General features: G+C 40.7%; 1 protein-coding gene across 1 annotated transcript in view; it reads right to left on the bottom strand.

Annotated features, from left to right (window-relative positions):
* SH3GL1 (SH3 domain containing GRB2 like 1, endophilin A2) overlaps positions 1–16,327 on the bottom strand; it is a 78,955-nt gene that overhangs the window by 28,582 nt on the left and 34,046 nt on the right. Inside the window, exons 3-4 of the mRNA XM_072113304.1 lie at positions 15,402–15,474; positions 9,895–10,038 (exon numbers count right to left, since the gene is read on the bottom strand). Coding sequence (XP_071969405.1) covers positions 9,895–10,038; positions 15,402–15,474 — 217 coding nt within the window. The remainder of the gene's footprint in view (positions 1–9,894; positions 10,039–15,401; positions 15,475–16,327) is intronic.

Raw genomic sequence — 16,327 nt, 5'->3', positions numbered from 1 at the left:
CCTTCTAGCATGATCCGGCTGTAACACAGTGAGAATGCGCTGAGCAAACGATCAGAGAATGGCTTGTTGAAGCCAACCGGTAAAAGTAAAGAAGCAAAACACTAATCAAACACACTTTTTCATAAAAATCATTAATTAAATAAAGTCCCCTGAACACAAACATTCCCTATACACATCTATTAAAGTAAAAAAAAACTGAAAATCACCAAAACCCCCTACATATTTGGTATCGCCGCTTCCGTAACAATCTGTACAATAAGTCAGAGACATTATTGTACCCGTATGTGAACGCCCGAGAACAAAACCCGAAAAACTTGCCAAAAAGTGTAAATTTTTCATAAAATCCCTTACAAAGATGTTCCAAAAAGTGATAAAAAAAAGTTATGTGCACCAAAATGGCACCACTGAAAAGGACAACTCAACATGTAAAAAATAAGCCCTAAACCAGCACTATTAAAGTTGTATCTCTAAAAAGATGGTGATGCAAAAACAAATGAGATTTTCTTCATATTCGTTTTTTTCCAATAAAATTGTAAAAATATATTAAAAACTATATAAATGAGGTATCACAGTAATCGTAGTGATCTATAGAATAAAGATAATATAGTATTTTTAGTGTACGGTGTACGACCCACAAAATATACAAAAAGAAAACCAAAATTGACAAATTTCTTTTCCTTCATACATTAAAAAGTTAATAAAATCTAATCAAAAAGCTACAGACCCACTAAAATGAAGTACTGTATATACTCGAGTATAAGCCGACCCGAGTATAAGCCGAGGCCCCTAATTCTACCACCAAAAATTGGGAAAATCTATTGACTCGAATATAAGCCGAGGGTGGGAAATGCATTGGTCACAGCCCCCCCCCAGTATATAGTCAGCCAACCCCCTGTAGTATATAGCCTACCAGCCCCTGTAGTATATAGCCTACCAGCCCCTGTATTATACAGTCAGCCCCTGTAGTATATAGCCTGCCAGCCCCTACGCCAGTATATAGCCATCCAGCCCCTGTAGTATATAACCTGCCAGTCCCTACCCCAGTACATAGCCATCCAGCCCCTGTAGTATATAACCTGCCAGCCCCTGCCCAGTATATAACCTGCCAGCCACTGCCCCAGAATATAGCCATCCAGCCCCTGCCCCAGAATATAGCCATCCAGCCCCTGCCCCAGTATATAGCCATCTTGCCCCAGTATATAGCCATCCAGAACGTGCCACAGTATATACCCATCTAGCCCATGCCCTACCTTTGTATAGCCTGCCAGCCCCCGTGCACCAGTATATAACCATCACCCGTAATGCAGACGCCCCCCCGATCTGTTATGCCTAAAAGACCGCGTTATGTAGCCCCTACCCTGCCCCGTTATACAGACATTAGATTAAAAAAAAACAAACAAACAAACCTCTCCGGCGCCCCGGCAGGTCTTCTGTGTGATGCATCAGTCAGCGGCAATCCCGTGCAGCGCACACCTCTGACGTCAGCGGCCGCCGCTGACATCAGTGTGTGTGCCGGCTACCGGCACACACAATACTATTCCAGCGGCCGCCGCTGACATCAATGTGTGTGCCGGCAGCCGGCACACACAATACTATTCCAGCGGCCGCCGCTGACATCAATGTGTGTGCCGGTAGCCGGCACACACAATACTATTCCAGCGGCCGCCGCTGACAACAGAGCCTGCGACGTCACAGGGACCTGCCGGGGCGCCGGAGAGGTGAGGGTTTTTTCTTTCACTCGAGTATAAGCCGAGTTTGGGCTTTTCAGCACATTTTTTGTGCTGAAAAACTCGGCTTATACTCGAGTATATACGGTATTTGTAAAGTGCATCTCACGTCACAAAAAATAAGCCCTTATATGTCCAAATTGCCAAAAAATTAAAGATTGTATAGCCAATAAAAAGTGACAATGCATAATCTGCTCTGTATGGCGCAGCTTCCCTTCAATGCCCTGGCGTGTGCCCATACAGCAGGTTACCACCACATATGGGGCATTGTTATACTTGGGAGAGCGTTGTGGAGCGTTTTGGTATTTTATCCACTGAGAATTTGTACATTTTATGAAAAACACATTCATTAGGCCAAATAAACTGAGGCATAAAGTAGACATTCGGTGAATGTTAGTTATTAAGTATTTTTGCTGTTTTCCATACATGACTATGTATGGAAAAAGTAGAACATTTTGAATTTTGAAACCGTTTCCAAATTTTCCCCAAATATCGGATTTTCTCATAAATAAATGCAAAACGTACCACCAAAATTTTTTAACTAACATGAAGTACAATGTGTCACAAGAAAATTTCTAAATCACTTGGATATGTTAAAGCGTTCCAAAGTTATAACCACTTATAGTGACATGTCAGATTTGAAAAAAAAATGGGCAGGAAGGTAAACAGTGGCTTCGGCGTTAAGGGGTATTATAGCCTTAAACCCTTAGTGACCAAGTTCATTTTCACCTTGATGACAAAGCCCCATTTTCCAAAACTGCCACGTCTGCTTTATGCAAAAATAGGGTCCAAAAAGAAGAACTTGACCGTGTGGCACTACCGTACTCTGTAGGGGCCTCTGGGAAATTTTACCAACCTTTACAATTAACAGTCCGATCAGCATTATGTGAGCCTAGGTGGTGCTCCGATTCCAGTAAAGTATAGATTGTAACGAAAAAATGTAGCAAACAGCAGAGCGGCACTCACCCAGCTTCTTGTTGCATTTATTTATATACTCACAAACATGGTAAAAAAACGGGTATTCATGGTGGGGTGGGAAAGACAGCAGGACATCAAAAATTGGCAAGGGAAACGACAGCTGTTTCACGCTCATAGCGATTCATCTGGTTAACTCGTCTCTGAGCAAGGTTTGTGATGTCCTGCTGTCTTTCCCTCCCAGCCATGAATACCCGTTTTTTTACCATGTTTGTGAGTGTATAAATAAATACAACAAGAAGCCCATCTGGGTGAGTGCCGCTCCATTTCTATCTACATTTTTTCGTTATATGTCTGCCTTGTATTGGCATAATTTTATAAGTGTCTTTTTGTTTTATTATGCTGCTTGAAATATTACAAATCGAACAGCATTTTTTGGACTTTTGTAGTCTATTTTTCTATGTATGAAAAGCGTTGATTCAGACATTTGGGCATGTTTTTCCATTAAAGGGTTGACCACCAGGAATTATTGTTTTTAGATTTTCATAGATCAGGAATTTTTGGATATGGTGATACTTAAAGGGGTTTTCACACAAACAAAAATTAGGCCCTATCCATTGGGGGGGTTTTGGGGCAATTTAATAAATTTTTTTATTAGTGCTTTTCTGAACAACACTTCTTCATACTAATGCACTGCAATAACCATGCATCACAGTGGAGCAGTAATGTCAGACAATGTGCCCCAGCCAAAGGCTCTGGGACCTTTATTAGGTCCTTGACTATTCTCTTTGAGAAGACGTCACCCTGCGAAGGGATGAGGGGATCCCCCTCCCTCACAAGGTTTGCCTATCACAGAATTGACTGTGGGATCTAAGGAGTTAAACAGTCCAGACAACAGGAGACCTTTGCAGCCGACAGAGAAACCAAATTAGATGTATAAAGTCAAATAGAAGGATATTTTAACACTGAAGTAAAGTAGATGAGGTTCCCAGATCCTCAGTCCTTTGTATACAAACTGGTTTCTTACATTTATTAAAAGTTGTCCAGGTAAGTAAAAGTGTTTTAAATCCGATGCAGATTCTTCATCAGTTACATATAGAATACAATTTAATGTAAAGGAATGGTTTATATCGCTGTCCGCTTGACGGGAAAGTGATGTCAAGGTCATGTGACAAAAACCACAAAAACACATAGTAATGGCCATTGATAAAATGATTTGGCCCAGGGGAAAAAAAAAGAAATACCGGTTAATAAATATTGCGCCTTTTCATTATTATAAGAAAAGTGCAGAATAATTAAAAAACATTGTCATTGTATTTATTCATTTACTGCTTTTATTAATTATTTCCAAAGTTAGATATTAAAAAATATGTCTATATAGAAAAGTCGATAGATAAATAATGATTGCCGTTTAATAAAAGTTAGGGAGCTCATTTCTATGGAAAGAACTCTTTATGGTAAGTATTTTGGTTTTTTCCTGATTTATCTCTATAGTAAAAGGTGTGTAATACCAGTGCTACAAAAGCCTGTAGGGTCCAAAAAGGGGAGATCTATTCAAGTGCTCTGTATTGGAAATTATTTTTTTTCTGATTTCCCAGGGGGTGTTGCTACAGGCACACAGTAGAGAAAGAGACAGAAATCTCATCTGCACACTGTCACTTACTAATCCAAGATGGCGACCCGACCCTACAGTCAGTTGTTGCAGGGTCGTGTCTAGGGGCAACTGAAATTGTGTACACCAGTACTGATAGAGACAGGTTGGACTTATATCTGTGAAATGCTGTATTTTTGTTAATAACAGTAAATTAGAGAATGTGTTATTTTGTTATCCTGAGAACATTTAAGAAACTTGTCTTCGTGGGAATACCCCTTTAAGTGGCAATCTACGAGGAAAGCAATTGCCGAAGGCTGAAAAGACCAGTAGTAAGTTGATTTCTAAGGCTACATACACACTCCCGGCAGCGCGCGGGGAGAGGAGGAGGTGGTGAGCGCTGCTCCCCCCCGCCCCTCTCCATAGGAACATATGGGGCACGGTGCGTACCACGGGAAAAGATAGGACATGTCCTTTTTTTTTCCGGGCTACGGAGCGTTACAGTGCCGGACCGTACCGCTCCCGTACGGTGCCGTGAGCCCATTGAAGTGTATGGGGGGCGTATATCGGCCGTACGTACGTCGGCCGCATATACGTCCCCCATACAGGTGTGTGAATGTAGCCTAAGAAAGCAAATCTTACATTAAAAGAAAAGGATTACTGTATATACTCGAGTATAAGCCGACCCGAGTATAAGCCGAGGCCCCTAATTCTACCACCAAAAATTGGGAAAATCTATTGACTCGAATATAAGCCGAGGGTGGGAAATGCATTGGTCACAGCCCCCCCCAGTATATAGTCAGCCAACCCCCTGTAGTATATAGCCTACCAGCCCCTGTAGTATATAGCCTACCAGCCCCTGTAGTATACAGTCAGCCCCTGTAGTATATAGCCTGCCAGCCCCTACGCCAGTATATAGCCATCCAGCCCCTGTAGTATATAACCTGCCAGTCCCTACCCCAGTACATAGCCATCCAGCCCCTGTAGTATATAACCTGCCAGCCCCTGCCCAGTATATAACCTGCCAGCCCCTGCCCCAGAATATAGCCATCCAGCCCCAGTATATAGCCATCCAGAACGTGCCACAGTATATACCCATCTAGCCCATGCCCTACCTTTGTATAGCTTGCCAGCCCCCGTGCACCAGTATATAACCATCACCCGTAATGCAGACGGCCCCCCCGATCTGTTATGCCTAAAAGACCGCGTTATGTAGCCCCTACCCTGCCCCGTTATACAGACATTAGATTAAAAAAAAACAAATAAACAAACCTCTACGGCGCCCCAGCAGGTCTTCTGTGTGATGCATCAGTCAGCGGCAATCCCGTGCAGCGCACACCTCTGACGTCAGCGGCCGCCGCTGACATCAGTGTGTGTGCCGGCTACCGGCACACACAATACTATTCCAGCGGCCGCCGCTGACATCAATGTGTGTGCCGGTAGCCGGCACACACAATACTATTCCAGCGGCCGCCGCTGACATCAATGTGTGTGCCGGTAGCCGGCACACACAATACTATTCCAGCGGCCGCCGCTGACAACAGAGCCTGCGACGTCACAGGGACCTGCCGGGGCGCCGGAGAGGTGAGGGTTTTTTCTTTATTTTTTCTTTCACTCCAGTATAAGCCGAATTTGGGCTTTTCAGCACATTTTTTGTGCTGAAAAACTCGGCTTATACTCGAGTATATACGGTATGTATAAACAGGGATTCTTTAGATTATGTGTAAGATAATATAAAGGCCGTTAGTAAATGATGTGGAATGCACAAGTGTAGAATGTACAGCGTTCATGGTCAGTCGTTTTATTTAATCCAGATGGTTTAAGTGTGGTCAACCTGTATATCCAATATATCTCTTTTCTTTTTAGTGTCCCAAACCTATTAGTTGACAATCCTTGTTTTAGTACCTTGTGTTTAATGTTATTTCTGTATTGATTCACTCTACAATGTAATGCTTGGGTTGTTCTACCCACATACTGTAGGGTGCATTGGCGACACAAAAAGTTGGGCTGCAGATACGAGAAAGGGTGTGAATTCATAATATTTGATATGCATTATACCATGAGTTTCACGTTCAAATTTTTCTATTTCTATAACCCTTTCTATTGTTCAGTCAAATCATCTGATTGGCTTTTTAGAACTATACACTTACAAGCACAACACTAAGCCAATTTTAGCCAAAAATGTATGAAATCTTTATTACATGATAAATTCCATTAAAAAAACACAAATTCAACAGGGGGGGGGGGGGGGGACACAAACGGTTAGTGAGGATATCACACAGGAACATTAAAAGCATGAACGACAGGGAGAGTAAAAGTAGTCAATAATCAAGGGTCACATCGCAGGAATTTATGGGTGATCATATAATTAATGCAAAAAATATAGCAAAAAAAATATAGCAAAAAAGTGCACCATATGCTGGCGGTATTGTCCAGGATGCCAATATATCCTTTTTAAAGGATATGGTAGGGGTAAGCTGTAAGTACCGAGCACAGGCTCAGGGTGAGCTGGTGCCGGTACTTACTTTCGTTAGTGTTATAAACCGCAGTATCGCGGTTTTAACACTTTTTAAACTTTAGAGCAGAAGGGGCTTCGGCGCTGCGCGCAACCGTGCGCGCGCAACATCTCCGCTATTTCCTATGCAGGCAACGCCGGAGCCTCTTCTGCTCTAAAGTTTAAAAAGTGTTAAAACCGCGATACCGCGGTTTATAACACTAACGAAAGTAAGTACCGGCACCAGCTCACCCTGAGCTGGTGCTCGGTACTTACAGCTTACCCCTACCATTCTAAATGGTAGGTTTCCTTTAACACAAAGTGCTCAGTGCATGTGCAAATGATGCGATATTAGCATACCCATAGTTATGTTATGCCTCCCGTGAATTCCCCGGCGCGCGTTTTGGCGCTAGCCTTAATCTGGGGGCACTCAATCAGATATATAACATATTTGCTACAGCAATTTAGATTGAATTTGAGGTGGAATGTGGTGTTTGATCTAAAAGTAGCACAGGCACTGTGGTTTCCCACTTTTAAAGCTCCTTTTTGGGAGTTGGAATTTTCTATACCCTTTCTGTGTTAATAATAATAATTCTTTATATAGTGCACACAGATTATGCAGCACTGCACAAAGAATGGCAAATTGAACCGCTATCTGCCCTACAGACAGATAAAAAGTACATGGTAAAAGCCCTGGATTTGTTTTCAGTAACCCAAGGTTAATGTGGTAAGCAGGAGTAGTCTGTTAGTCTATGCTGGCCTAGCTATCATAGACACCTTTGTAATGTCCGTACCGAGACTGCTTATTATGGAGTAGCGGTAGGCTGCTCCATCCGGGCTTCGGGTCCTGGGTTTCAGTATAGTCCACAGGTGCAGGTTGCAGGACTTTTTACAGCCCGATTTAGACTGCAGGTCAAAAGCATTAGGGGAGGCACTACTTGGAGAGCTGAAGGCTGGACCGTGTTCACACAGCAAAGGTAACTGAGTGCCTCCTGTTATACAGCGGGCCAAGACCGTGTCCAGGCAGCCTGGTACATGTATAGTTAGGTGTTACTGTTGTAATAGGCAGAGCCCAGCCGGGCAGGGTTTATCTTGTATGTGCCTAAGCAAAGGCTGAATTTGTGTTTTGGGAAAGAAGTGTGAATAAAACACTTGATTTTGGACTTTAACTGTGCGTGTGTCCCTGCTTCCTGTACTGCTACAAGGCATCTACCAAAGCAATTTCCCACAATGGTATCACAGCAGTCTCTTCTTAAGCGCCTTAAATGACTATATGGAATGTTCTGAAGCCATTATTTGTGGTGGTTGCCCCTATAATCCAAATAGCTATTGACATCTACATTTTTTTTTTTAATTCTGTTGTCAACCTGTTCCCATTATATCTTATTATGAGATCTAAAAATTCCACTCTGTTTGCTGCAGCTTAAAGTGAAGGTAAGAGCCCAATCACTTTTAGGTTTTTTTCCCATCACTACATACAGTAAATATGGCAATGGCATCCTTGGGATCTTAAAAATAAATAAATAAAAAAAACATTGGGACATCATAAAATCCGACCCCAAACTCGCCAACATTGTTCCAGATAACATAACGTGCATATACAGAAGAGGCCCAACTATAAAAATGCACTTGCCCCCAGCATACCCAAATAACAGAAAGGGAACAGATCATTCCAACTCCCAAAAAGGGAGCTTTAAATGTAGGAATCCACAGTGCCTGTGCTGCAAGATAATAAAAAAATATGATACTTTTAGATCAACCACTGGTGAAACATTCCATCCTCAAATTCAACCTAAATTGCTGTAGCAAATATATTATATATCTGATTGAGTGCCAATGCACCCTACAGTATGTGGGTAGAACAACCCAAGCATTACATTGTAAAGTGAATCAACACAGATATAACATCAAACACAAAGTTCTAAAACACGGACTGGCAAAACATTGTACACCAAAACATAGACAAAGGCAAAATCCCAATTACACCAATTGATTTTATCAGTCTAAAACAAATAACAGATTTGTGACACCAAAAATAAAAGAGATACACTCACCGGCCACTTTATTAGGTACACCTGTCCAACTGCTCGTTAACACTTAATTTCTAATCAGCCAATCACATGGCGGCAACTCAGTGCATTTAGGCATGTAGACATGGTCAAGACAATCTCCTGCAGTTCAAACCGAGCATCAGTATGGGGAAGAAAGGTGATTTGAGTGCCTTTGAACGTGGCATGGTTGTTGGTGCCAGAAGGGCTGGTCTGAGTATTTCAGAAACTGCTGATCTCCTGGGATTTTCACGCACAACCATCTCTAGGGTTTACAGAGAATGGTCCGAAAAAGAAAAAACATCCAGTGAGCGGCAGTTCTGTGGGCGGAAATGCCTTGTTGATGCCAGAGGTCAGAGGAGAATGGGCGGACTGGTTCGAGCTGATAAAAAGGCAACAGTGACTCAAATCGACACCCGTTACAACCAAGGTAGGCAGAAGAGCATCTCTGAACACACAGTACGTCGAACTTTGAGGCAGATGGGCTACAGCAGCAGAAGACCACACCAGGTGCCACTCCTTTCAGCTAAGAACAGGAAACTGAGGCTACAATTTGAGGAATGCTTCCAGCACCTTGTTGAATCTATGCCACGAAGAATTGAGGCAGTTCTGAAGGCAAAAGGGGGTCCAACCCGTTACTAGCATGGTGTACCTAATAAAGTGGCCGGTGAGAGTATATTGGATATACAGGTTGAACACACTTAAATTATCTGGATTAAATAAAATGACTGAAACGATTGTGCATTCCACATCATTTACTAACTCATTTTCTATAATCTTACACATAATCTAAAGAATTCCCATTTATACATAATCCTTTTCTTTTAAAGTAAGATTCACTATCTTACATTTACCACCTTACATTTACATTTACTACCTTACTACTGGTCTTGCTACAAAAAAATAGTATCCAATACATAGCACTTGAATAGAGCTCACTTTTTGGACCTTCAATTAAAATTAAAAAAATCTGATAAGTGTGTGTGTGTGTGTGTGTGTGTGGGGAGCGGGCGGGGGTGTTAAAGAAAATTAAAAAACAAACCCACACGCACTAGAGCGGCCTTAAAATTAATACTGACAGAACCAGATATACAAATAGAAGAAAGAAATTTTACTCACCAAAATTTGATTCTTCTCCAAGTTCTTTTCCAAAGCGTACCATGCTCTCTCCCAGAAGACCCTCTGGTTGGGGATAACCTGGATTTTTTACTTGCCCACGAATTTTGGATACAGTGTTAAGCATAGAAAGTTTGGCACGAGAGGCTGAACAAAAATGAAAGAAACAGTTTTGAGATGACCAATAAAATACAACATTTTTATCTGCACATTTTTATTTATAGTACCTCTTTTTATTTGTTGGGATGTGTAAAAATATTGCTGTAACTGTATTCATGCTTATGTAAAGGAAACTTGCCACTGGAGCTACCTGTGTAAACTAGATGGTTGATTCCTACGATTCCAAGCCCATTGCGTCTAATTTTTTTTTCTTTTGGCTACTTAATAGGTTATAGCTGGGCCTGGAAACACAGGCAGTGATTTTTTTTTCTAAAAAAGAGGCTAAGCGGATATTTAATGGGTACATGGTCAATTATAAGCTCACAGCAGACATGAGATGTTTTAGAAAATTTGGTCTTCGTGGCGAGATTATGCTCATCCCTACCCTGTTTCCCCTAAAATAAGACATCCCCCGAAAATAAGACCTAGTACAATTTTGTTTAGGCTTAGAAATATAAGGCCTCCCTGAAAATAAGACCTAGCGGCAGTCATTGCAGCAGCTCCCCCCAAGCTGGACATTAGTATTAGGAAATCTTTTACATGCATACAAGGTTGTGACATGGGGAAGAATTAATGGAATTAAATCACTGGCTGATGTGCTGCAAATGTGATAAGAAGGGTCATCTATGGAAAGTGCTTTTACTAAACATGAGAGACTGGGGCCAATGATTCGAATAGAGATGGAGTCACAAGAAATACAGCATGAAATTCAGAGTTTGGAGAGTCATAAGGATGTTATAGAAGTTGATCTTTTGATCAACGATAAATGTAAATTCTTGTTCATGGAAAAAAAAAGACATCCCCTGAAAATAAGACCTAATGCATCTATAGGGGCAAAAATTAATAAAAAAGACACTGTCTTATTTTTGGGGAAACAGGGTACCACACTGCAGCCTTTGCTTCAAACAGCTGATCCACAGAGTTGCTTTGTGTCAGACTATTGCTTTGATTTGGCACTGATCATCTATCCTTAGAATATAGTAGAGTGAAAGATAGCAAGACATGCAAATCACATCGTACAAAAGAGGATCCACACCAAAAAACAACAACAATATCAATGTAAACCAGTGTGGTGTGTATAAACGATCCTCAAGGGTACTTCTTCTGACGCGTAAGCCTTTCTACGGCCGCGCGTCAGAAGATGATTTCGGGACACCGGGTCTCGCTGGTGCCGGTGTCGGGCTGTGATATCACAGCCCAGACCCGGCACTAACACCCGGGATCGGAAAAACTCAGATCCCGGGTGTTTAACCCCTTACACGCCACGGTCAAGCATAACCGCGGTGTGCAAGTGTGTCCCCCGTGGATCGGACCCCCCCCCCCCTCCGGTGTGCTTACCGGGGGATCCGATCCCTCCTGCCGCTGCCGCGGGCAAGAAGTAGCCAAGAAGTAGAAAATGTAAAAAATTATTTTTATAATATAATTAAATAAATAAAATAAAAGTCCCATAATCTCCCCAGTAACACATAAAATGCAAATAAAGTATATAAAACACAAAAACACGTACATATTTGGTATCACCGCATCCGTATTAATCTGTACAATAAATCTAAATCAATATTGAACCCGCTCTGTGAACTACGTAAAAAAAAAAAACTCGAAAAACTTCCCGTAATATACAATTTTTCATCAAACACCATCACAAAAAATGTTATAAAAAGTGATCAAAAAAAAGTTACGTTCCCTAATATGATACGACTGAAAAGAACAACGGTTTTCGCAAAAAATAAGCCCTCAACCAGATCTGACAAGAGAAAAATACAGAAGTTATGGCCCTGAAAAGTTGTCAATAGTAAAAACAATGCGATATTCTCCAATCAATGGTTTTGATCAGGAAAATTGAGCAAAAATAAGAAAAACTGTATAAATGAGCTAACACCGCAATCGTAGTGAACCAGAGAATAAAGATAAAATATTATTTTTACGTTACGAGCGGGGGAAAAAAAATGCTAAAAATCCAAAATAAAAATTGATGATTTTGTTTGTGTCCCCCTTGAAATAGTTAATAAAATCTCATGAATAAGCTTTAGACTCCCAAAATACATTATATCTCATCCCATAAAAAATAAGCCCTCATATGTTCGCATTACCAAAAAAAATAAAAATATATAGGTCGTACAATGTGACAATACAAATCTGCAGTGAATGGCGCTTCCATTCATTCTATACTCGACCGTGCACCCGTACAGCAGTTTACCACCACATATGGGGTATCAGTACACTCGGGAGGAATTGGGCATCAAGCGTTGCAGTGCGTTTCATCATTTAATTTATTCTGAAAATGTCAGTTTTGACCTAAATGAATGTATTTTCCAAAAAAATTCTATAGTTTCTAAATCGCAAGTCCATATTTTTTAACCCATGTGAAACACTTAAACGGTTAATAGACTTAATAGAAGTTGTTTTACATATGTTGAGGGGTGAAGTTTCTATAGTGGGGTAATTTATGGGGTTTTACTATTATTTAGGCCTCTCAAAGTCACTTGGAAGCTGAGTTGTCCCTCAAAATGTGAGTTTTGGCAATTTTCATGAAAATAAGAAAAATCGCACCTAAAGTTCTGCACCTCATAACATCCTAGAAAAATGACCGGAAGCATAAAATACCATCCCAACATAAAGCAGATATTCTATAAATGTTAATTATCAAACTTTTTGGGTAGTTTTACATCTTGTCTGGAAACCAGAACATTTCAAACTTGGAAAATGAAGAATTTTTACAAACTTTTCACTTTTACAAACTTTTTCAACTCAAATTTTCACTTTTTTTCAGAACGAAACGCAAAACTTATCACTTAAATTTTATAACTAACATGAAGTACAATGTGTCACGAGAAAACAAACATTCTCAAAATCACAATCGGATATGTTAAAGCAGGGGTCCCCAAACTTTTTACATAGGGGGCCGTTCACTGTCCCCCTCAGACCATTGGAGGGCCGGACTAAAGTTTAAAAATAAATAGCGGTACATGTGACAGCATCCATAATACACTGGCACCCCCCTCAATTAATTATTTAATATACCGGTACTGCTTCCCCTTGTGAACCATTTTATATATTGGCCCAATTAATTAATTAATTAATTAATATACTGGGACATCTCTCCATTAATTATTGAATATGCCTCCCCCCCATTAATTACTAGACTGCCCCTCATAATTAATTATTTCCTATACCCGCACCATTAATTATTCCTTATTATGCCACTCACAATTATTTCCTATGCTGCCCTCACAATTAATTATTTCCTAAACTGCCCCTCACAATTAATTATTTCCTAAACTGCCCCTCACAATTAATTATTTCCTAAGCTGCCCCTCACAATTAATTATTTCCTAAGCTGTCCCTCATAACTAACTATTGGCCCCCAGTCGCCACAATCTTTTTACTATCCTTTTGAATAAAAAATTAAAACGCTGTACTCACCTAAGTCTCCCGCCGCGCGTCTTCTATCTTCGCGCCGCGTCCGGGCAGGAAGGGGTGCACGGCCGTGCGATGACGTCATCGCTCCAGTAATAGTGCTCGAGCGGGCGATTCCGGCCGCACCAAGCACTATACAGTGACGGGCAGGAGCTTCCTGTCCGGACGAACGGAGGCTCCTGCCCGACTGTTGCAGGCCGCGAGGCCCCGGTGCTGGCGTGCCAAGTGTCGGGGGCCGGATCGAAACGGTCCGCATGTGGCCCACGGGCCGTAGTTTGGGGAACCCTGTGTTAAAGCGTTCCCAAGTTATAACCAATTATCGTGAGACAGGGCAGATTTGAAAAATCGAGTCTGGTCATTGAGCTGAAAACTAGTGTCGGTGATAAGGGGTTAAAATTGCATGAAAGAATTCATGCAAACAAAGGGAATGGTTATGATGCAACCAAAAAACCCTCCACATTCACCCCTAAATGTTAGAATGCAGTAAAAGTCCTATCACAAAAATTCATTTGTAAGTATTTATGGCCGAAAGAAAGCAGGTAGGTACACAAATCCAATCTATAGTAAAGGCACAAATAGCCAATCAATACATGAACCATCACATGCTAACGCCAAAGCCGGATACTACCCAAGTTGGGACTGCATACAAGGGGTGTGTGGCTGCGTGCCCCACGCATATCGCCACTATGTGTGGCTTCCTCAGGGGTCTGGGGTGAATGTGGAGGGTTTCATGAATGTCTTTCATGCAATTTTAAATGTTTTTAATGGTGTCTTCAATAAACTTTGCATTTATTACTTGAACCTTATATCTCTTTGAGGATCATTTATACACACCACACTGGTTTACATTGATATTGCTATCCTTAGAATAGGCTATCAATCCTGGAATATCCCAATAACCATTTTATGTAAATTTGGGACAAACTTTTAACATTCCAAAAATGTATCTTTTAAGGATCTATGTAACCTTTAAAATGGGTTGTGTATTGCACCCCAAGCTGTGTAGCATTGCCACGATAGATGGTGCAGGAGTTTCATGCCGCAAAAATTCACCATATTCCTCATCTGTTCCAGGCACTGCTCTGAACTGGATCTTAAAGGTCTACATCAGTGCACACAACCAGTGCCAAGATACAGCAACTGGTTTACAGCTGCTTATATTGTCATTCATTACCAGTTCTAGGTTTCTATAAAATTTCTTATTGTCTAAAGTAGAATTAAATTGTCTAGGGGACAGTATTGTTAGAAATCATCTGGCCTAGGTTGGAGCATGCCTGTAACAGTACTATCAGTGTACAAAAATAGCAAGCACTTATGCTGCAAATAAAGTATGGGTGCAGCTGGGCAATTTGCAGTTGTTGGGGACCACAGGCATTACATGTTGAAACACACTGAAAATGCTCCAGGCTAAAATGTATGTGAAAAAACATGTTCCCATTATAACACACATATATTCTAGTGTTTTCACATGCATTTTTTCCTGATGCATTTTAAACAGTACTCATCATGGACAGGTCATGATGCTTTACGGAGAGGTTTTATCAGTGTTTGTCATAATAAAAACTACTTACAAACACTCCTCTTCAGCCCCACCCAGGGGGCGACTTGACTCGTCACAGAGCACGTGTCTTTCTAAGGTAATATATAACTTCTCTTTTGTTCTATAAAAACTATTTTTTCATACAAAAAATGTTTCGCAGTGCATGTACAATGCTCTATGGGGTCTCCTGGTGACAGGTTCCCTTTAACAATCTGAACCCAAAAAATAAAGCATGTGTTTGGGATTTATAGAATTATATGAGCAATATTACATTGGGATCAAGAGTTTTCCTATTTTTTATGCAGCCTTATTTTTACGGATAAGAGTTATTGAAATATTTGTTAAGAAGACCACATAAGCACATATTAGCACACTGCTTTATATATACACACACCTGGGTTTGGCTGCAGATATTCGGTGGTCTTAGCCAGCACTTCTGACACTGCTTTACTGGTAACGTCCACCTTCTGCAATTTAAAGTAAAATACAATTTTAGGCAAATTTAGTGAAAGGACACCTAATGGAGTACACGGACAAAGCACTTAATTACTTATTTTTTATCTGGCATAGAAAAATGATGGCTTGTTCTTTTTGTAGTAAGAAATGTATTTTCCAATTTTTAGGTAAAATTAATGTCCTGAAAATTCTCTTTCCAGCAGTGAAGGGAATAAATGGCACTTTCTAAATTAACGTGTTTACACAGTTCACCATACAGCATAAAAGCCATGCTAAACATGTATGCTACTGCGATTAAGGAGCCCGTAAAATTGTAGAGAGCTTATTATGTTTTACAACTTCACAAAAAAAAAAAAAAAAAACTAACACATCTACCATTAGTTTAGTGAGAAACATCCTTCCTCAGGACAACCCCCCCCCTAGGGCTAGTGACACTGCCTGGTTCCTACCCCCTTTTCCCCCCCAAGCCCATAGATGGGTGGGACAACTAGCACTCACTAAACTGATGATAGATGTACTTTAAAAAAAATCAATTTTTTTTATTGCCCAACCAAAAGAGAAAATTTCTAAAATTATGTTAATTTAGTGCATGTTCGTGCAGCCGTAGAACTAAACAGCAATTTTGTTATAGTTTTTATTATAGTCTTGTATACATTTCACAGTTCAGGTATAATAACATGATATACCCTTGGCCTAGACTATTATGACTATACCTCTTATTTTTATTCACACAATATGTAATAACTTATAGGGAAAGCGTGATTTTTTTGGGAATGCCGTTTTTGTTATATAAAACTATGAGACTTACGCATGTGATACTCTGACCACAGTTCTTCAGTACAGCGGGTGTTATAACTGTCATTT

The sequence above is a fragment of the Engystomops pustulosus genome, chromosome 1 (genome assembly GCF_040894005.1).
Source record: "Engystomops pustulosus chromosome 1, aEngPut4.maternal, whole genome shotgun sequence".
Lineage (NCBI taxonomy): Eukaryota > Metazoa > Chordata > Amphibia > Anura > Leptodactylidae > Engystomops > Engystomops pustulosus.
The sequence above is the reverse complement of the archived record's forward strand: the minus strand, read 5'-3'. Positions and strand labels throughout refer to the sequence as shown.